Below are 21,289 nucleotides of genomic sequence, written 5' to 3'. Positions count from 1 at the left end.
AACACGCTGCTAGCCAACCATTATCCCGAATGACAACGTTCTCGTCCCTGATTTGTCGAAAACGGGAGGCGGGGCCTATTTTGTAGCCATAGTGTCGTATATAAGTGGATATATATGTAATAGGTTCCGCCTCCCGTTATCAACAAATCACCAGCAGGAACTTTGTCATTGGAGATAATGGTTGGCTAGCAGCATGTTATATGTAGTGAAGATACGGACCTATCAGACTCATCTATAAAGTAACAACAAAAATATAAAACACTGAAGCTTTCCTTTAACGGATACAAGCTTTCATGCAGTGGACTGCATTTCGTCAGGTACCGGACGTAATGCAGTCCACTGCATGAAAGCTTGTATCCATTAAAAAGAAAGCTTCAGTGTTTTATATTTTAGTTGCTACTTTTGCCAAGTGGATCTTGACCCAACGCTCTACATTCTTCAGACTCATCTATACAAATGTGTCACAGCCAACAAGTTAAAATAGCCGTTTGGATTAGACACAGTCGATGGGCTAGCTTGGTAGAGTTCCCCTTTAGACAGTTCCCCTTGGTAGAGTCAGAAAAAGAGCCGTAGGAGTACAGCTAATTTATCGTTTCTAGATCCTGTAGACAGTCTCTTCGTCAAGTTTAATATCATACCTGCTCCGAAGTCATACCACTATCGACTACTCACAATGTATAAAAATGCGGTGAAAACTCAGCACTTTCCTTAACTTATTAAAACTTGCAGCCCCCTCATCCAGTGCTAACACAGTCACAAAGACACCTGGAAAATTTCGTTCTCAAGAACGAACTACGGTAATCAAAAACTATTCTCTCAAGGGCCTGTAATTTTAAATAAATTCAAAATCCACGTAAAAACATCCAACGAACAAATTCGCCAAATGTTACTCGCTTGAGTGCGTCGGTTATGTTAACTATACTGTTTCCTTTGTGGTAGTCATTAGCGTAGATAATATGAATTGATAAGTGACATAGTGAACATAGCCCTGTGTGTATTTTCCCTGTGTCTTTATAACGAACCCTGAGACCGGCGAAATAACACACAATACAGTCCCCAGTCTCAGGGTTCGTTATGAAGATCAATTATCACCAGCTCGCCTGCTTTCTTGCCGCTCTCTACGTTTCCCTGTATTTTTCCTTGGCAGCTGTAACGGTCACAGTGGGGACCCAGAGCCTTGACAAGCTTTTTCTTGCAGCTTTTTGCACTGGGCCTCCCACATTGTACTTGCTACAATGTGAAATAAAGTTCCAATTCAATTCAATTCGATAGCTAGCAGGAGACCGATCCCATGAAGAGAGACGCCGGTGCCGTGTTCCTTTTGTCCCAAGCTGTACGACAGTATGGCAAAAGTTTCAGTTATGTATTCGCGGTGGATGTTATTGCTTTCAAGTAGCTCATTAGTAGTTCATAAGTTCATTAGTACGTACACATCTGAAACGTAGCTCGCTCTTTGATACCCTGCTTGTGTTTGGTTCAACTTCACCACATCACTCTTAAAAATGAACTGCACACACATAAATTCAACCGTCACATAGCCAACCGTCACCCCGAGTGACATCGTTCTTTCGCAGGCTGAAAACGGGGGGCGTACACCACTTTTGTGATATTATATGCAGTTCGTAATTGCCACAAATATGGCGTACGCCCCCCGTTTTCATCAAATCAAGGGTGATAAAGTTGTCATTCGGGATGATGGTTGGCTAGGAGCGTGCTATGCGGTGAAGCTCTGTTTTGTCTTGCTCAACGACCCACCTAACACTTTGCTCTCCCCGACGTACCCACGCACCCTCTACGCATCTCCATCCTCCATCCTCTATACTCCATCTGTCCTTCTTTCTTTCTTTTTCTTTTTTGTTGGCTATAGTCGTGACGACGCCCACTTCTGTGTGGCCGACAACGGCGAGCCCTTTCACAACCAGCACCACCACCACCACCTCTGTTTTTGGACTGTAGGACGCACACAACTCACCGAAATTGAGAATGGCATCATTCTCTATCCCGAGAAAAATGGCGAAGCGTACGCTTTTTTTTGTTTTTGATTTGCAATTTGGATATACACTCTATAAACAGAACTTCACCGTATAGCACGCTGTGCACCAACCATTGCCACGAATCATAGGGTTATCGCTTCTGATTCGAAGAGAGAGGGGGGCGTACGCCTTTTTGTGGCACTTTGGCTATATGAAAATTTCCACGAAAAGGCGTACGCCCCCTCTCTCTCTCTTAGAATTAGAAGCAATAACCCTATCATTCGTGGCAATGGTTGGTGCACAGCGTGCTATGCGGTGAAGTTCATTTTTAAGAGTGTACTCATATTAAAGGCGTAAGCTCTCCTCTCTTCCCAATTAAATCAAGAGTGATGGTAACTATCATTCGGCGCAACAGTTGTCCCAGGGCGTTTTAAGCGGTGCCGTTCAGTTTTTTAGAGAGCATAGCGCAAATCATAGCTGCTGTTGCGCAAGCGTATTATCAAGATTATAAATAACGTTAATGCAGGAAAGATAATTGGTAATTTATAATTCGTGGCTGGATAACTTGTGACTATAATACGTCGCGAGACAATTAAGACAGGAAAGTCAGGAGAAAGACGCTGAAGACAAAAGAAACAGTATTTCCATGTCACTTTATTCTGTTTCACTGCACCTTGCATGCTTCGGGTCACCCCAAATGGCCTTCTTAGGGAATAAAAATCCCTTCTCATCGTAAACATCAGGGCAAGTATATTGTTCTTGAACAACAAAAGATCCAATACGAATTGTTGCGTCGCAAAGCATAGGATCGATGTACGCTCTGTCAGACCGACGTTGCAATTGCTCTTCTTTTGTACCCGTCATAAATCTTCAGAAGCCTTCCAGCTTATCTTTAAGCGATTATGAGTCCCAAGTTGTCATACGTCAGACGTAAAAAGCACGTTGCGCAATATAATGGGTAAAAGTAAGGAGTTCAGACGACGTCGTTAGTGTCTCCGTGACAAGATTGATGATGCCGTTACCAGCTCCTTTTTTAGGGGCTACAACCTTCTTTTTTTTTCTAAATGATTTTTTTTCTAATCCACGTTAATTTGGGTTACGTTTATCCTTAGGTAAAGTTTGGTGCGGTTAATGCCCTAGCCACACGGCAAACTTCCTGCATTAAACGGAATGGCAGTAACTTCACGTCCTAACCAACACACTTAAAATGGACTTGCCATAATAGCCATTATAGCCATAAATGAACCCCATAGCACGCTCCCAGCCAACCATCATCCCGAATGACAACGTTCTCGCCCCTGATTTGTTGAAAACGGGAGGCGGAGCCTATTTCGTATGCCGTACATAATGGTACAAAAGAGGCTCCGCCTACCGTTTTCAACAAATCGGAGGCGAGAACGTCGTCATTCGTGATGATGGTTGGCTAGGAGCGTGCTATGTGGTGAAGTTCGTTTTTAAGAGTGAACCATCGCATCTCGAATGAACTCGTTCTCTCCCCTGGTTTGTTAAGAACAGGAGGCGACGCCTTTTTGTCACAATTATGCAGGACATAATTGCAGGACATAATAATGCAGGATATAATTGTAGCAGGAGGCGTACGCCTTTTCTGTTGCAACTATACTCTTAAAAATAAACTTCGCCGCATAGCACGCTCCTAGCCAACCATCATCTCGAATGATATCGTTATCTGCCCTGATTTGTTAAAAACGGGAAGCGTACGCCTTTTCTGTGACACTTATGCTGTCCAGAATTGCCACAAAACAGGCGTACGCCTCCCGTTTTCGACAAATCAGGGCAAACAACGATATCATTCGAGATTATGGTTGGCAATGCGCGCGCTATGCGGTGAAGTTCATTTTTAAGAGTGTATGTCCTGCATAACTGTCACAAAAAAGGCGTACGCCTCCTGTTTTCAACAACGATGAGAGAACGATGTAATTCGAGATGATGGTTGATTAGCAGGTGAAGTTGCTGCCATTCCGTTTAACGCATAAGGTTTTCCGTGTGACTAGGGAACAAGTCCCGCTGTGAAGACTAATTTCATTGTACACGGCAAGCGCATTTTCCACCGATATGTTTCTATGTGCCTCTGCGAGATGTCGACCTGACCCAAGCCCCTGTGTACTATACCTTATCGCATGTACATGTTCGTACTTTTCTGACGTAGCGCGCGAGCTGGTCATTAGCTCGCTCGCTACGAGTATCCGCCTTAAAAGATAATATTGCTTTTTACGGTAGCTATACGCAGCCTTAGGTCAGACACGAAGCTTTCGACTGAACAAAGGCAAATAAATCCGCGCCAGAGCTCGCCAAATTCGTTCTTGGCTAGGAAATGATATCTCTCACGCAATCGGGGTGAGTTATATTAAGGGTGACAGGAATACCGGCAGCGGACAGTGAGCGATTATTCTCTGGCCTGAGGAATTGATTGGAACGGTGGTAGCGTGCATATCGTAGTACCGATTTCGAAGGATACTGTTATAGTTGCATTAAAAACCTAGGAAACGGCTCCTTTCTTTCGACGTAGCAATTTTTTTTAAAATCACCTTATTGCCCCTTTAACGAATTGCAGACATGCGGCGTAGCAAGACGAATCAGGACACGTCCAGGACTGGAACAACAACCTTACTATTTGAATGACGATGATTGGAAAGTTTCATCGCCAAGGCTAATACTCTACCCCATTGTACCCACTATCCAACCCCCCCCCCCCCTTACACACCCTACATTCTTAAAAATGAACTTCACCGCATAGCACGCTCTCAGCCAACCACAATATCGAATAATATCGTTATCTGCCCTGATTTGTTGAAAACGGGAGGTGTACACGTTTTTTGTGACAATTATGAAGAGCATAAGTGTTACAAAAAGGCGTACGCCTCCCGTTTTCAACAAATCATGTCCGATAACGATATCATTCGAGATTACGGTTGGCTGAGAGCGTGCTATGCGGTGAAGTTCATTTCTAAGTGCGTAACAGCCCCAAAAATCTGGGAGACATCCCCCTAAAAGTTTGTGAGGTTACGCAACATTTCTTCAAACAGCATAAAAATGTGTAGGAGTAGCCTACATATTGTGACGTCACACATCCCCTGCAGAGACCGACACACCCCCAGGGACGAAATTCTGGGTAAACCGTGGTTTACCCACTCTAAAAACAGAGAGAGAGGGAGAGGGGGGGGGGGGTTGTCGAGGTAGCTTGCCGTTGTTGGCCGCACTCAAGTGGGCATCGTCACGGCTATAGCAAAAAAAAAAAAAAAAAGGGTGGACTCCAGTTGCGGTCACTGTAATCATCCGGAGACTATCGCGCATATCCTGACAGAACGCTGTGCATACCATACTATGCGGGAAACTCATCTTCCCCACGCCAGGTCTGACGGACTGACGGACGTCCTCTTCCCCGAAGGTTCTTATGCGGAACGACTTCCAAAAACTCGCGGCCTCGTGCGCTTTCTTCAAGAAACGGGCCTCGCGGAGAGACCACTCTAGTGCATCTCTCATCTACAGTGTGCCTCCGTCCCATCAGTATCGGTCATCCTGCCTATGCATCACTTTGAAATCCTCTAAAAACAGGTGGTGGTGGTGGTGGTGGTGGTGAAAGGGCTTGCCGTTGTCGGCCTCACGTATGTGGGCAACGTCACGACTGACGCCCTGGGGAAATGTGCGTCCTGGGCCGACTTCTAAGGGAACTGTGCCGACATATGTCTGAAAGCGTCTGAAAGCGTCTCTAAAAATAGAACTTCACCGCATAGCACGCTGTGCGCCAATCATTGCCATGAATGATAGGGTTATCGCTTCTGATATGAAGCGAGAGGGAGGTCATAACTTTAAAACGTTACAGGGACAAGGACGGAGAGAGATCAGGGGCGGATCCAGACCATCGGTTTGAGGGGGGAGGGGCGGTTCCTTTGTCGGAGGGCGTGTTGGGGGAGGGGAGAGAGAGAAATCCAATGTATAATCTGACGTTTGGGGGGGGGGCGATCGTCCAACCGCCCTCCCCCCCTTAGATCCGCCACTGGGAGAGATACACAACACATACACTCTTAGAAATGAACTTCACCGCATAACACGCTCCTAGTTGGAAACTGGAGGCGTACGCCTATTTTGTGACAATTATGAACAGCATAAGTGACACAAGAAAGGCGTACGCCTCCCGTTCTCAACAAATCAGGGCAGATAACGATATCATTGGGGATGATGGTTGGCTATAGGAGCGTGCTAAGCGGTGAAGTTCATTTTTAAGAGTGTAGGCGCTATCTCTCCGTCCTTGTAACTCCTTGTATCTCTCTTCGTCCTTGTTCGTGTAGCGCTTTAATGTTATGACCTCCCTCTCTCTTCGCACCAGAAGCGATAACCGTATCATTCGTGGCAATGGTTGAAGCACAGCGTGCTATACCGTGAAGTTCTGTTTTTAGAGTGCACCGCTCCGACTACACAGCGCTGCCAACTACCCCGCTGTCTACGAAAAACATTCTTTTCAGAGTCTATATTCGCCAAATTCGCCAGGTTGCAATTTCGAACTATTACAGTTATCAACGGGTATGCCGAGAAAAAAGTCAAGGACAAAATGATATGACATGGCTAGAGCTACGACTCTTGCATTATAAAGAAAGACAGGCAGCAAAAGTGATGTCAAAAGTTGGACACGAAAACAATAGTTATACGACGGAGACGAACCATTATCTTCCACATATATCTATACTGCAGCCACCTAAACGTCAACGAGGCAATAAAAACCAGGAAGTCAGATGACGAAAGAGAAATGTGCAATGTCAGGATCCTTTGTTCGGGTTTCTCTCCGCCATATTTATTTTACATCATCCATCGAGAAGGACGCCAGTTAAGCGTCGATACGAAAGATCCAGCGACCCTCGTAAACCGATTTACTGAGGTCCTCTGGAGAATCGTAAAAACTCTACGGCGGGTATAGACAGATCCAGCTAATAATTGAGGCCATAAAAGTGGCCAGACGACGGTCGCACGTGGCAAGCCATCCCGGCCCAAAATATTGTAGATAAAGGCTTGCTGTATAGATATAGCCGTTTCAGAAATATGATAATACGGAGGGAAAAGTATAAAAGGGTCGTTGCGGCGTTCGCTCAGAATGTATTTGGCGCAAAAAATGTTCAGGAACACTCTTAGAAATGAACTTCACCGCATAGCACGCTCCTAGCCAACCATTATCTGGAATGATATCGTTATCTGACCTGATTTGCTGAAAACGGGAGGCGTACGCCTTTTTAAGACACTTATGCAGTTACGTTAATTGTCCCAAAAAGGCGTATGCCTCGCGCTTTGCACAACTCGGGAGTGATAAGGGAGATCAGGACATTGCTGAAAATAAATACTGCTACTATAGGGTGAATATGATAATAATGTAGTTGCCCGTCCTGAAGACCATGAACGTGTATACATACCGTTCAAAGCAGGTACCCCCACTTCCCACTTCACGGGTGCCGAAATAGCCCGCCGTTGCTGGCCACACACGAGTGGGCATCGTCATGACTATAGCAAAAAAAAGAAGAAAATGGGATGAGAGTTGAATGGTGGGGTATTTAGGCAGGATGAGCAGTACTGATGAGACGGAAGCGCAGTGTGGATGAGAGGTGCACTAGAGGGGCACGAGGCGCGTTTCTTGGAGGAAACGCACGAGGTTGCGAGTTTCGGAATAGTTCGTTCTGCAGAAGAACCGTCGGGGAATAGGATGTCTGTCTTAAAAACGAACTTCACCACAAAGCACGCTCCTAGCCAACCATAATCCCGCCCGAGTGCCATCGTTCTTTCCACTGACTTGCTGAAAACGGGGGCGTACGCCATTTTTGTGGCATTATGCAGTTCATAATTGCCACAAAAATGGCGTACGCCCCCCGTTTTCATCAAGTCAAGGTACACTGCTAAAACGTAACTTCACCACATAGCACGCTCCTAGCCAACCGTCATTCCGAATGATATCATTTTGTGTCCTTATTTGCTGAAAATGGGAAGATGCGCCTATCTGGGACACATTATGCTTGTCCCAGATAGGCTCCTCCCCCTGTTTCGAACGAATCATGACACAGAATGATATCATTCGGTACGGTGGTTGGCTAGGAGCGTGCTATGTGGTGAAGTTCTAACAGTATGGGGAACGTTGTCATTAGGGACGATGGCTGGCTAGGAGCGTGCTATACGGTGAAGCTCGGTTTTCCTGGCTTTTCCTTAGTTTTGTCAGACATATGTCAGCATAGTTCCCTTAGAGGTCGGCCCAGGACGCACATTCCCGCCAGAGCGTTAGTCGTGACCTTGCCCACCTGTGTGAGGCCGCCAACTGCGAGCTCTTCCAGCACTACCACCACCACCACCACAGTTTTCAGAGCGTAGTGTAACGAATTCGCCACGAAACTCTCTTACCTACTTACATATCCGTGCTCCCCGCTGTAACTTCAATTTCTTGGCGCATAGCGTTTTGTAGTAGTCGTAGTAGTAGAATATTTTATTGAAATACTGATTCAAATACATCACTCGAAACCTCGAAGACTCGACTTGTTCGTACTACAAATCATATTACCACCACGTACCATTACCAGCGCTACTAACATTATCACCATTCTGAGTATAGTATTGACTAATCAAAAACGATTATTTCAACTGATTTTCAACATTACTGTTAGCAATATCAGTATTCCATTAGCTGTCGTTCTAAATGTCAAACCCCCCTGAAACGCTTCACAGTTGGCGGACATTTTCTCGAGAAATGATCGAAAGTCGTTCTGGAGGTCATCAAACCCCTCTAGAAGTTACGTCTTGCTATACTCTCTCACAAAAGCAGTTCCATTTCTGTACAAGAGTTATAAACGAGGTCTCTCGAACCGAGACCTCCAATGAAAGCGAAAGGTCACAGATCTTCGACTGTCCAGAATGACAGACATACCGACACTTCATTCGAATCTCATCTGTGAACAGCCACGGGCAGGGAAAAATGTTGGAAGATGACGGATGACCCAATACAATACGCCGTCACTAGCAGAACCCTTTCTGTCACTTCCTCGTGGAAACTGAATGGGACTCGAAGGAAAATTGAGGCTATACGTCTACCATACCCAGTAGAGAAGTCTTTTCGGTGAACACTGACATGTTGGAGAGTAACTATAAGAGCTCGCAGAAGTGGAATTCCTTATTACTTTCGTTATCTTTCAATTAGAATGCAACTATGATGCGAACTTCTATAAGTCAAGCAACAAATTCCAAACAAAAACAAAAAATACGTGCACACAAGATGTAATCAGGCTGTGTTGCGTCAATTTTGCGCAGTCCGGATTTTAAAGCAAAGAGCCGACCACCTTTGCAGGTCCGTCCTGCATAGGGTCACGTACCACCACGTGATCATCAGACAGTGTTTGCGGTACGCTGAAATTGTGTAACGACAGACCAGTGACGACGCAAAATAAATAAATACATAAACGTTTTCACAAACCATATTACAAGGCTTGCAATAAAAAATAATAGCATTTGCAAAAGAGAGAGAAAAGTTGCATTTACCGTCAACGTTGCTACAAAGGTACCGTATTTAAACGCGTGTGACACAGTGTCCAAAGGTGCAGTAAATTTCTTATTATTTGTACTTCATTTCCTATCCTCTAGAAAAGCCTTTACTGTTAACTAGTTTAAGGAGCATTAAAGTGCAAAAAATACACCTCGCGGAATTCATTATTCAAAAGGAACGAAATTAATCGGTAGCGTGATTCGTGAAGTAAAATTTGTCAAGGTTTCTGGTCAAAATACTGGAACGAAGATTGATGAAGAAGAATGCAGCGTCCAGCAACCATGTGATATATTTCATCGTTACAAAACATCCGTACGTCCCCTCGTCCCCTGGCTGCATGAGCAAGAAAAAAGGCAAGTGTGAATCAAACTACCAAAATTGGAGAAGATAAACCACAGAGTCAAAACAATCTTGTTATGAAGAACGCCCACTTGTTGCTATGATTGTAAACTCGCTCTATACTGTGTTCTTCACAGGGGAACATCATGAAAATTTAGAAGGAAGCAGAGTGTGTATTACAGCGACCCAGGGTGGGGTAATAAGTTGAAAGCCTCCGATATAAAGGAGACACGCTAGTGGTTAAGTTTCTCTTGGTTTTCTCTTTTTTACTTTACTGAAATGTAACGCTAATTACCGAGAAGCCCAACATAAGGTCACAAAGGAACAAAGGACCTGCCCGGAAGACACAGATGGATATAAATGAGTTCGTAACAGCAATAACTTTAAGGCGCACGGCGTGCCGTTAACTTCTTTGTTATCTCGAATAACGAAGGCTCGCTATTCATTGTTTCTTATATAATTCCGACACAGACGGTTCACAAATGATGTCTCTAATATCATGGGACAGAATAATATTCTCGACTAATACTTCCGGTGTCTTTTTGTGTCTTCGTAGTTATTCTTTCTTTACTCATTCGTTTAAACATTTGAAGGGTCGGGATGTCATACTGAAAAAGTATGCATTTGAAAGGCACTATTCGAATTTTAGTACAAAGTGGAACAGCGAAGAGGTGAGGGATATTACAAATGAGCTCCACAATACCGCACATGCTGTAAAGGTGTCGGTGGATTCGAGGAGCACTGCCACAAACAGGCTCAAACTTTGTTACGGTGAATAGTTTCACGTTTTTATTATGTGATCTTCTTGAATGCCTCGTGATACTAATTACCGCTCCTTCGAAAAATACGAATGGGCACTTTTCCGCGGTACTATACCGTAAGGCAAAAAGAGCAAATTGGGGAATAACTGCAGTTTTTAATCGTTTATGTGATCTACAGGACTTGACTCCCCTCTTCGTATACGCTTCTGTCCCTTAAACTACAAATACTCCCCATCAAACTTTGCCGCATAACACGCTGTAAGCTAAACATTGCACACTCTTAAAATAGAGCTTCACCACATAGCACGCTGAAGGCCAACCATTGCACATAGTTTTCTCAGAGTTCTTTCTCCCTCTCACAGAGTTGTACAAATCTGTACTACTTTGTAGGAAGTGCGGGGCGTACACCTTTTTGTGACAGTTAACATTTCTGCGTAAGTGTCACAAGAAAGGCGTACGCCTCCCGTTTTCATCAAATCAGGGGGAGAAGGGGAGAACGATGTCGCATGGAATGATGTTTGGCTAAGAGCGTGCACTCTAAAAACAGCACTTCACCGCATAGCACGTAGTGCGCCAACTATTGCCGTGAATGATGGGGTGATCGCTGATTCGAAGAGAGAGGGGGCGTACGCCTTTTTGTGACAATTTTCATATATCCAAATTGCCACAAAAAGGCGTACGCCCACCTCGCTCTTCGAATCAGAAGCGATAACCCTATCATTCGTGGCCATGGTTGGCGCACAGCGTGCTATGCGGTGAAGTTCTGTTTTTAGAGTGTAGTCTCCTCACCCTAAAGTTTACACCCCAGCACACGAAATAGGCCCTAAGCTTCACATACACTCTTAGAAATGAACGTCACCAAATAGAACGCTCCTAGCCAACCACCATCTCTAATGATATCATTATCTGTCCTGATTTCTTGAAAACGGGAGGCGTAAGCCTTTTTGTGACTTAAACGTCCGAAAACGGTGTCATTTTGTGACAATTATGAACAGCGTAAGTGTCCCACGACCGCTTCAACCCAGCGTGCGCCGCGCACTCGCGTTTCATTGGTCTTTCGGGTCGCTCTTCGTTCGTTTTTGCCTGGAACGAAGGAGTGCGAGAAATCTCCTGACGCTTCAAAGTTCAAGGGGAAACGCCCGGCGGTTGCGCACTCTATGTATCTCTATCTCGTTTGTATAGACACACAGATGACGGACGTTCGTATGGAGCTGGAATATACTGACTCATGCCAAATACCATTCTCACGTCATCTGGTGACGGTTTAGAAGCATCAAGTGGGGGGCAACATTAATTAATTAATGGGGGCACTAATGATAATAGTTGCCTCGCGCCGTAAAGCCACGAATTGTTGTTATTATTATATTCAGAACCACTTAGCATCTGATTACATTTATTTCTTAAAAAATATATTATCGGTGTGTTCTCTCATAAATATTGTTCTGAATATTATATTGCAGACCAACGTAATCACATCAACGTGCGCACGATATTTCGTTACCAACCCAGGTCTCGTCCTGTCACAACAACTTCCCATCTACATGCGAGCAGACATCCATATTTTTCTGTCTATGCCTCTTTCTTGTACACACCCTTCAAACTTCATCTATGTCCCAGCATGCAGCTTGTTCCCTTCCGTCTAACAAATCAGATACAATAACCAAATTCCATACATATTTATGCCGAGCCAATTTCTCTGTCCCTTCTCTATCCCGAATCCCCCGCCGTCCGCAATCAAAAAGAAAGGCTGCTCGGAGCACCATGGGGGTTCAGTTGCTGCTTTTGAAATAACCCCTTGGGCCCATACGGAGCCCCGCGACAGGGGCAAAAGTAAAGCGAACGCAGCCACCGAAATCGGGTCAGGGGACAATGAACTAAGCAGAATAGCTTCCCTATAAGTTGGATTTCCATATAAATTGTCTGACGCCTTCCCACGAACCATGTTTGTCACTGAATAAGCCGCCCCCTCAACCTCACACATCCCCCTTTCCCCTATTCTTACTCTCATGCCACTTCCCGTCCCGTAGGATTACGTTCGGATGTTGTTTTTCCATAATACCGCGTGCGTGACCTGTTTCTCGAATCAGAGTTCTTTTTTTTTTGTAATATACGAGAGAAAAAAAAATAGAAGGGCGTCTGATCTCATTTGTACAGTGTCGTGCTAGTTACAGGCTTACAGTTACACGTTGTGCGTGTGCTGTACAAGTCTCAGGTCTTACTTTCGGCTCAAACTCAACGCGAGTCGACCTGCGGCATTTACTCTAAACACTGACTTTCACCATTGCACAGAATGATACTGTAATCACCCCCGATTTGTGGAACGCGCGGGCCGTACGCCTTTTTGTGACTATCCTCCCTCCAAAAAAACTGCTTCCACCGGCTGTGTTGTCTGAGGTTTTTTCTGGGTTCTCCTGCAGACTTTCCAGAGTGATGCAGGGACACAGTTCCCCCTGACGTCGGCCCAGGACGTGCTCCTAAGCGCCTCTGTCTTTCCCTCCTTCCTGCTGTCCTATTTCCATTTGTGCACGCGTCTGTACGCCGCTCATAACCGCAGTTGCGTCGCGGTGTTAGTACGAGTCGAATTCGACTCGTACTATTCGAGTCCACTCGAGTAGTATGCGAGTCGAATTTTGCACTCTGTGTGTTCTGTAACGTGTATAGGCACGCCTTTCCCGGCCACTTGCTTCCAATATTCCCTTTGTTTCTTCTTCATCCCATCACCATCAACATTATCATCACCACTACCGCCGCCAACGCACTCACTACCGGTTAGGATAGGGAACATTCCCGTCTCTACAGAAGGTGTCCGCTGCCCAAAAAACCTAGCCGGAGCCTGTGCACTGCATTTGAAACTATAGTATAGTTGAAAGGATTGGGACATCTGAAACCCGAGCTTCGTGTTTACCTCCTTAAAAGGATCGATGTCTGTGGAGATTCTGGTAGCCGTTGTTCTTTACACATATGCTCCACTATCATTCTTTCTGTGTCACGTTATTTCGTGAAATAAATGCAGGCGCGACAGCCGAGTCTGGTAATGTCATAACATGAATGCTTGTAATGCGTATTTGAAGGCGCTATGAATGGTGCAGTCATTAACCGTCAGCTAGATCATTATTGAGGGGCACACTCTTAGGAAAAAGGGTGGAGTGGTTACAGCTTTTAGGAGGTAATAGTTGTCGCATATGTTGTGCCTAAAAGGTTGCAAAGTTCAACTTGCTACGTACGAATGATAGGGTTACCGCTTCTGATTCGGTGAGCGAGGGGGCGTACACCTCTTTGCAGCAGTTTGGATATATGATAATTGTTTTTACCACCCTTTTACACCCTTTATCAGACGCTATGTTGACCTGCACTCTTAGAAATGAACTTCACAGCATAGCACGCTCCTAGCCAACCATCATCTCGAATGATATCGTTATCTTCCCTGATTTGTTGAAAACGTGGGCGTACGCCTTTTTTGTGACAATTATGAACAGCATGTGTCACAAAAAAGACGTACGCCTCCCGTTTTCAACAAATCAGGGCAGATAACGATATCATCCAAGATGATGGTTTGCTAGGAGCGTGCTATGCGGTGAAGTTCATTTTTAAGAGCGTAGGTGATAGCTACAGAAGTTATCACCTTGTCACACCCTTTCTTTAGAATTCATAATGGACCATCATTTTAAGAGGTGTTGCAAGTAGGCTAAACCATCTCCAGACCAGTCTCAGTATAGCCGACACTAATGTTCTGGATACGTTCAATTAAAGACTGGGAGATGGACCAATGCATTGTGAAAAAGACGTGTGGGAGCCAAACACCAGAGAGCGCACTACAGGGCTCCATACTATGCAGAAAATTTGTTATATTGATCTGATGGCATACAGAATGAAAAAAAAAAAAAGAAAAGAACTAAAACTATGAGAAATGTACGATGAAGAGTGAACGAAAACGGTACACCACTAACATTACGGACAGACGCTACGAACATATAGGGTCGGTACCTATACATGCGGTACACATGTGGGGAAACCGCCTGCGGGTTCCGCAGCTCTCAAGATACCGACGCTGACGACCTGTCAACGTGCTGCAGACTGCGTAGGAGGCTGGAAGAAAACAGAAGCGTGACGCAGTCTCCGTTGACCACCTGATTGGCCGACGGTGTGCCGCATACCGCTAAAAATCGTGCATTGCGCGGTCGATGAAAAGCGGAACGCGGAGGCGGCTTCTCCCGCAACGCGGCAAGAAATTTCCGCTCCGCGTACGCGATCCGCGTCCATTTGCCGCATGTGCGTACGCGGCCATACGGACTATCACTTATTATAAAGCTCGGAATGAAAGCTAAAGCTAGCGCCGCCATATCAGTGTCCGTAGCAAAACGCGCAGTTGCTTTGCGCGCAGCATACTGCTTTGCATACCTCCCCGGCGAACATTAGAGTACACAGATTTGAAGAGAGACAGCATAGCTGTTTCGGCTTTATTGGTGTAATGTCATCAGATAGGGAACCTAAGCAAGCAGCACAAGCTTTACACAATTACTTTCATGCACGCACAAAAATTCGGTAGAGTACCTTTGTTGGCGTGCAGATAACACAAGAAACGGAGGGGGGGGGGGGGAGGGCGTATTGCTGACTTCTAATTAGTGCAAGTGTCCTCCAGATGGTGCACGTGCCAACATGCATTTGGACAGCTGCACTCATGTCTGTACAATCAGATCTGTATACCAGCTTGACTCTCGCCATTTCACTCTATCAAATTTGCTTGGTCCCTGGTCAAATCCAGCCCACCAGCGCTCTGCGCTCAAAGCTCTTTTGACCTTTTTGGACACAACAGGACTTGGATCCTTATTGTGAAGGGGCTCATTATTTCATTCCCCACATCATCATCAGCAATGGGGTATCGCCCCTCGCGATGAAACTCCCCATTCCTTACCTTAAAAATAAAGTTGCTGTCGTAAAATCAGTTATATAATATTTTTATATCACAAAGCGCAGCATAAATGGGGTTCTCTTTATGCTGCACTCTGGGGCAGCACCTTTTCCTTGTCTTTTTCTTTTGTGGCCATCCGGTGCGGCCATGCAAATCGCGCTATGAACATCGCGCGCACCCCCCCCCCCCCACGCACCCACACCTATACACACCCACACAACCACACACATACACACACGCACGCACGCACGCACGCACGCACGCACGCACGCACGCACGCACGCACACACACACACACACGCGCACGCGCGCGCGCGACAAAATTCTTCTACAGTTTCACAGAATCATGCAAAAGCATTCGACTACGGTTTGTACGCTCTATAATGCTAAGCGGGACATCCAGGATTTCGAGAACATATTTGCATTTATAGAGCAAATGCATTAGGAGGAAAACGAGTTCCAACTAAGTTTTGCGGAAGCATTTGCATGTGATTCCAAGTCGCTTGTATGCTTGTGCATCCAGCTATGAATCCCGTTACGCGAGTGAAGAGCTATACTTGTGTCAGTTTTGTGCCGCATAATGTGATTACGTTGATGGTGTTTGTTGTCTGCACTATAGAGCGGTGCTGCAGGCGCGTTCAGGTAAGTCCGAAAATTATTGTTTAATGTGATTTTCAAATATGTGTGTCGAGTAAGTTGTATTATTCTAATAATGAACGAATAAAACAAGCTTTTTGGGTTTTCTCACATCACATGGTTTGGTTCAATACCGGCCATTTACAGGACAGCTGGGCCATTCCAGCCGAAACCAGCCAGAGGTGTAGCTCGACCCTCTTAGATTTCACTGAAAAAATTTTTATGCATTCCCTAATTGGTGTGTATGTAGGACATAAACTTCTTTTCTCGATATTTTGCTTTCTTGAGCATTGGGAGCGCCACGAACTCGGCCCAAAACATGAAAAAGTGTTGTCCGTTCCGGGCGTCCTTCTGACACATACAGACGACATTTCTGCGCTTTCTTTAATTGTCTGGTGCTAGACGGGAAGGGTCCATCTAGCTTCTCAAAGAGCATATGGAACGAGCACAAATACGGTGACGTCGTAAGAGCTCAATAACGGAGCGCGTCTTGGGTCAAGTTTACGATAAATGTTTGGCAAGTTACCATTTTCTCAGGAGCCCGAGATTATTTATGCTCATAAACTACTGTATGGAGATTCGCTTCACATAAAAACTTGAAGCTGACCTGTGTTCATTGCTTAACTAAGCAATCGAGAATATCGAGCATTCGTAAAAAGTGACACTTTTCAGATAATATTTTCACATACCTGAGGTCGTCTAGGAGGCGAAAGAAACCGTGCCATTTGTAGCACAAGTCGTGTCCTGTAACATATTGAAAATCTACAGGTGTATTTTTCCTTAAACGATAAAAAAGATGATTTTTTCCCTCATCATACTCCGCTGCAGCTCATTCGTTAGTTGAGGTCTTCTATAGGAAGTAAAATAAATGTGCCTTTGTGGAAAACACCCTCTCTCATAACATTTTGAATGTCTACATGTGTACTTTTTCATAAGCGAGAAAAAAAAAGTCGTCAGCGCATTCATATCCCATCTGTAAGGTACCATTATCACCCTTTGAAGGAAATTCGCCTTCTACTGTTGGTTCTACCGCGAGTACTCACAGCCACCTCTTCGTAGCAGCCTCGTCGTCGTTTCTGGTTATGTGACTCATGATTCATGACAATGTTACGGTACACACCATTCGCCACTTGTTTATTGAACAATGTCCGAGAAATGTACTACTTCCCTGATAGCACGTCGCAATAGAAAAAGAGAAATTACAATTCCTGCTGTTCCTGTACAGCTGCACAGCTGTTCCTCTGGGTGAAAGAAAGCTTAAGGAGCCGAGTGACCTAACGCCGAGGCCGTACGGTTAGAGATGAAATTGCTGAACGTGGAGCACAATGAGGCATGCTCCATCCAGGGCACCGGGAGATACTGTTACTTAGGGCCTATATCGTCTGTTCAGGCATATGCAGCAAAAACGTCTACTTCAAGTGAAACAAAGACAGTGCAGGTACAGCTAATTTTATCTCTTTCTTTTTTTTTTTTACTTTCTGTTATGAGAGAAGTGCGCGCGAGACCATAACAAATGGTTTCCAAAGTCTGTTACGTCGCGTTCTGACGTGCTGTGAGTCAATAGCTATGGTCAGCTGGCGCAGTCAGATCCACAGCAAACAGTGGAAGAAAAATTACGATAATGGTACCTCACAGAGCGGATGCAAATGCGTTGACGAAGTTTTTTCCCATTTAAGAATGAATACGCCAGCAGATTTTTAATATATTATAGGAGATGGCATGGGGTCATACCTTCAAGCCGCACTTCCACTTCATACGGTCGCTTCGTTGTCCCGACGTGATACACGCTGTATAACAACAGCTCGCTATCAAGCTGTTCGTCGTCCACGTTATGAACCGCGTCGGCCGTTGTCTGCCTAGATCTGCACACGCGAGACAGATGCCCCGTGCGCTTGCAGTGATAACATCTTGTCTTTCGATAGCGACACGAATTTGCGTCATGTTCTTCGCCGCACCGATAACATTTGTTCTTGGCTGTTCTCGTTTCACTCCCCGAAACAGGCTTCCTGCTTGTCTTTTTGATCGCATGGACTTCGGCGTCTGTTCCAGCAACTGGTCGGAAGCCCTAGACTCTCGCTCGGCCAATTCGACGCTCTTGGCGAACTCACACGCCGTCTCGAACGTCAGCTCCTTTTTCTTTAGCAATCCTGTCTGGATGGCTGGGTTCCGCAGTCCCGCGACGAACCGGTCCCGCAACGCGTCGTCGAGAAACTGGCCGGACTCGCATTTCGCAGCCATGTGCTTCAGCGCGACTGCAAAAACTGCGACGGACTCCCCTTCCCCTTGGTAGCGCCGGTTAAATTTGAAGCGCTCCGCAATGACTTGGCTTGTAGGCCCGTAGTGTTCGCTCAGTACCTTCACCAAATCTTTGAATGACTTCTCTTCCGGCTTTGACGGTAGAAGCAAATCTTTGAGCGTCTTGTACACTTTCTTCCCTATGGCTGTGATGAAGGCTGACTTCTTAAGTTCTTCGTCTTGCACGTTGGCTACCTTGCAATAGTGCCCAAATCTTTCCACGTACGAAGCGAAGTCTTCGTCTCCTTCGTCACTGAAGGCGTCAAATTCCCACATCTTAGCCATGCCAGCCTACTCCAGCGTCTGTTGGTTCCGGGATCCGCCTCCCTAACCGTCGTAGTCTCGTTTCACCATCTTCGTCCATGAACCGCTGCAGAACTGCCTCCACTCGGACCCGACATTCGGCGTAGGTCGCTCCCATGATGAGAACATCGTCGAGGTAGCAGACCACCCCAGGTAGTCCCTTCAGAAGCTCGTCCATAATGGCTTGGAACACTGCAGGTGCGCTCGAAATTCCGTATGGCATTCGGACATACTGGTACAATCCCATGTGAGTATTAATGGTCAACAAGGGACGCGAGTCCGGGTGCAACTCAATTTGCTGATACGCTGCGGAGAGATCAAGAACGGTAAACACCTTCCCGCCAGCCAAAACAGTGAACAAGTCCTCGACCGTGGGCAAGGGGTAATGATCACTCTTGATGCAGGGGTTTACAGTCACTTTATAATCTCCGCAAAGCCGCACTTTGTTGCCTGGCTTCTGTACGGCTACTATCGGTGCCGCTAGATGAGCAAGGCGTCCACCCATGCCCTAAAAAGGTACAGGCCATAAAGGAAGCACCTTCACCACGAAACGTGAGTGAGCTAAAGGCTTACTTGGGAATGTTAACTTTTTATTCAAAGTTCATGCCAAACATGTCCTCCAAGTTGAAGCCCTTGTATGAGTTGCTCCAGAAAGATAAAAAATGGAAATGGTCTGCGCAAGCAGAATTGGCATTCGAAGAAAGCAAGAAATTGCTTACACAGGACAGTGTGCTAACTTTCTACGACCCAAGGAAGCCACTAGGACTAGTGTGCGATGCGTCCCCTTATGGGGTAGGAGCAGTTTTATTTCATGTCATCAACGGCGAAGAAAAGCCAATTGCGTATGCGTCACGCACGCTGAGTAAAGCCGAAAGCGGTTACGCCCACATCGAAAAAGAAGCGCTAGGTGTTGTATTCGGAGTAAAACGGTTCCATAAGTTTTTGTATGGGCGAGAGTTTACAATTTATTCCGATCATCTTCCCCTAGCAGGGCTTCTTGGTCAAACAAAACCAATTCCTCAAATGGCTGCTGCGAGAATGCAACGATGGATGCTAATGCTGCTTGCTTATCGTTACAAGTGGGTCTACAGAAAAGGAGAGCAAGTGGCAAACGCTGACGCGTTATCAAGATTACCCCTTCGAAATGAAGCAGACAAAAGTGACTATGTGCATTTCTTTTCGGCAGTGCAAGCAGCACCGTTATCAGCAGACAAGATACGGGAAGAAACGCAAAGGGATGCGGTCTTGTCAAAGGTACTCTTTTTTGTTTTGAATGGTTGTCCTGCGAAATCGTCGGACGACAACATGGCACCATTTTTTGTGCGGAAAGATGAACTGTCGGTAGACTGCGGTTGCGTCACGTGGGGAAACAGAGTTGTCATCCCGAAAGCACTACAAGCGGAAGTGTTGCAACTTTTGCACGAAGGACACCCAGGCGTGACGCGCATGAAAATGTTATCGAGAAGCCACGTTTGGTGGCCTAAGTTAACCACGTGCATTGAGGAAGCCGTAAAAGGCTGTTCAACCTGCCAGCTTACTCAGAACGCAGCACCTAAAATACAGGGGTTATCGTGGGGTTGGCCAACCAGACGTTGGCAGAGGGTTCATTTGGACTTTGCATACTACAGAACGAATGGTTTTTGGTTCTTGTTGACGCCTACTCCAAATGGGTGGACGTCCAATACATGAAGTCAACCACAGCGGCAAACACTGGGTGGAAACACTACGCACGGTTTTTGCAGCTTTCGGACTTCCGGAGAAAATTGTGACGGACAATGGTCCTCAATTTGTGTCTGACGAATTTTCAAATTTCCTCAGAACGAACGCTGTGCAGCATACGAGGACACCGCCGTACCACCCAGCCTCAAATGGAGCAGCGGAAAGACTTGTCCAGACAGTCAAACGAAGTCTCCTACGCCAATTTCGGGATGAGGAGAGCACAGGAGTGACTCGGACGATTCGACATCGACTGGATCAGTTTCTCTTCGTATACCATAACACACCGTGTCCAACAACTGGTAAGACGCCAGCCGAACTTTTTCTGTCCTGGAAGCCACGCACGAGGCTGAGCATCTTGCACCCCGAATTAGCAAAGCGGACGGAAAGAGGTATTACTCAAGGGCAAAGCCGCCCAAACGGAACTTCATGGAGGGAGTTCGAAGCGGGCGATAGCGTTCGAGTAAGAGGGACCAGACCGGGTGATCCAAGATGGTTAGAAGGCACTGTCGTGCGGCGCGTCAGCTTGTCTACATACATAGTCAGGGTTCAAAGCCAACAGAGGTTTGTCCATGTGGACGACATTACTTCACACGCATTTGCTATTCCTGCGCCCAGAACGATCCGGATTCCAGAGGAGACCAGTACACAGCAACCGCCTGACCCGGCTTTGGCAGTCCAGCCTCAAGTAGAAGACGAAACAGGGACCCCATTGGCAACGCCTGTGTCTACTGAAGATGAAGTCGCCACGGAAAACAACGCTCCGGTACCGCAACTACGACGAAGCTCGAGAACACGAAAGCAACCCGAACGTTATGGCTTTGAAACAAAATAA

The 21,289-nt window shown here is 46.0% G+C and overlaps 1 protein-coding gene and 1 pseudogene across 1 annotated transcript; one reads left to right on the top strand and one right to left on the bottom strand.

Moving 5' to 3' along the window:
• Window positions 1-18,077: 18,077 nt before the first annotated feature.
• LOC135389750 (uncharacterized) lies at window positions 18,078-18,720 on the bottom strand. The gene is made up of 2 exons (XM_064619781.1): window positions 18,173-18,720; window positions 18,078-18,084 (listed from the first exon to the last, which is right to left on the bottom strand). The coding sequence occupies exons 1-2, from the start codon at window positions 18,718-18,720 to the stop codon at window positions 18,078-18,080; spliced, it is 555 nt and encodes a 184-aa protein (XP_064475851.1).
• Window positions 18,721-20,151: 1,431 nt separating this feature from the next.
• LOC135389749 (uncharacterized protein K02A2.6-like) lies at window positions 20,152-21,289 on the top strand (annotated as a pseudogene).

This window comes from Ornithodoros turicata, chromosome 3 (assembly GCF_037126465.1).
Source record: "Ornithodoros turicata isolate Travis chromosome 3, ASM3712646v1, whole genome shotgun sequence".
Classification (NCBI taxonomy): domain Eukaryota; kingdom Metazoa; phylum Arthropoda; class Arachnida; order Ixodida; family Argasidae; genus Ornithodoros; species Ornithodoros turicata.
This window is presented reverse-complemented; position numbering and strand designations above follow the sequence as displayed.

Coding starts and splice junctions, on each gene's coding strand:
- LOC135389750 (XM_064619781.1), bottom strand. CDS start 18,720: ATGGCTAAGATGTGGGAATTTGACGCCTTCAGTGACGAAGGAGACGAA.